Raw genomic sequence first — 1955 nt, forward strand, 5'->3', positions numbered from 1 at the left:
GTGCTGTTGTTGGCGTCGATATATTAAAACGTATTTGTGTCAAAACAAAAACGGTGTGAATAAATCTTGTTGGCGAATAGCATAAATTAAATAAAATATCGGCATATTTCTAAGCACTAAATCCAGGGTACAGTTCAACTATTAAAAGTTAAATTATTTAACGCGGCCTTGGATTATTTCAAATTCTCAATATGTAACACAACTTTCAGCTATAATGCGTTATTTATTTGTCAGTATAACTTGGTCTTCTATCAGTACTTGAATAACTATATATAAAGTTTCAACTAGAAGTTCCAAAATTAAAGTTGTAAACCAAATAATAAGTACATTTCTCCAAAAATGTGCACTATACATCGATGTTGTATACAATCCACTTTAAAATGATACAAATAAAAAACTAGAAACAATAATTGTTGACTTTATATCAACAATAACAAACAGAAGTCTGAAGTATGTTTTTATACGACTTAAATAAAAAAATCGTATAAACAATTTTACATTATACAATAAACCTTAATAACAATGTACACATTTTTATTTATCTAAATTTTTGTGTCACTTTGACAACATAACGGTTTCGTATTAACAGTGATTTACAAATATGTTAATATATAATACAAGTTTTCCCTACTTCGTCGCGAACTATTACATATCCTTAAAAATTAGACAGTTTAATAGTATGATTACGGTAAATATAATCATACTAATAACAACAATTAGAAACACTCTGGTTTACCATTAATTCAATGTTGGAAAATATGGCAAATGCCAAAAATGAGAAAATGACTAGTTAAACACCACCACTGTTAAACTAAAGCATACCTTTGTGAAGTTTACTTTGAAGTTTGTGATTTTCCTTTTTAAGAAACTGAATCGCAGCTTCCTGCTTTCGGAGCTGTGTGGATAAAAATAACCAATCTTAAGTAAAGTTCAACTACTCAATGTTTATATACCACGATGATAAAGAAAGCTTAATATACTGACACAATAGATTACAAGTGAAGACCAATTATAGATGTTATTATTGTACCAAGATAATGCTGTCTAAGTAAGAACAAACTACGCAAAACTTTACAATAATAAGGAGGCACGTTTTAATTAACATCAAAACGTTTTGATTTTAATTAAAACGTATATATGAAAATTGATAACCAGAGATAGTACTTTAAATGCAAAAAAGGCATGTTTTTCACTACAAAGACAAAATATCAACATTATAAACATCGCAAGTTGTTTAAGAACTTACGTGTCCTAGAGGTAACTCAAGAAATGTAAGACAACTGTTAGATGGCTTAAAACAAGCACAAGTGAACACTTAAACTTAAGAACAAATAACCAGTCACGTTTAAAAAATCATGCTATGCATGCCTGTGACAAACACTCACATCATAGCTCATTTAAAGTTATGGCAAACACTACAGGAATGAGAGGACTATGTATAAGAGAGACTCCTGGTTCATAACCATAAACTGCTACTCTGTGAAATTAGTATAACAAACAGTTTTTTTACTGCGTCTGTAAACCGAAAAGGTATTATTATGCTAATAAGTTAGTAAAACAAAACCAACTAAAAACATGGCGAAATAACAAACTTCATAAAAATAATCTAAATTTAAAGTTTGTATAAATAATATACTCACAAAATGATTTTGTCTGTTTATTTTCAGTTTTTCAATGAAGAGGTTTGTCTAACTACATTTTTACCTAGAATACTGAGTACTCCACCTATTCATATCTAAAATACCCTAAACAAATTCATGTGTAGAATACTCCAGGTACATTCATGTCTAGAAATACTCCAGTAAACTCATGTATAGAAATATTACAATTAAAGTCATGTCTAGATTGCTAACAGTAAACTCGTGTGTAGGAATACTACAAATAAATTCATATATAGAAATAATCCAGTTAATTCATGTATTTAAATACTCCAAGTAAATTCATGTCCAGAAATA

The 1955-nt window shown here is 28.7% G+C and overlaps 1 protein-coding gene across 1 annotated transcript in view; it reads right to left on the reverse strand.

Moving 5' to 3' along the window:
• LOC106463702 overlaps positions 1 to 1955 on the reverse strand; it is an 89874-nt gene that overhangs the window by 10648 nt on the left and 77271 nt on the right. The window contains exon 12 of the mRNA XM_022391285.1: positions 823 to 895. Within this exon, the coding sequence (XP_022246993.1) occupies positions 823 to 895 (73 nt within the window). The remainder of the gene's footprint in view (positions 1 to 822; positions 896 to 1955) is intronic.

Source organism: Limulus polyphemus, unplaced genomic scaffold (assembly GCF_000517525.1).
Source record: "Limulus polyphemus unplaced genomic scaffold, Limulus_polyphemus-2.1.2 Scaffold1464, whole genome shotgun sequence".
Taxonomy (NCBI): domain Eukaryota; kingdom Metazoa; phylum Arthropoda; class Merostomata; order Xiphosura; family Limulidae; genus Limulus; species Limulus polyphemus.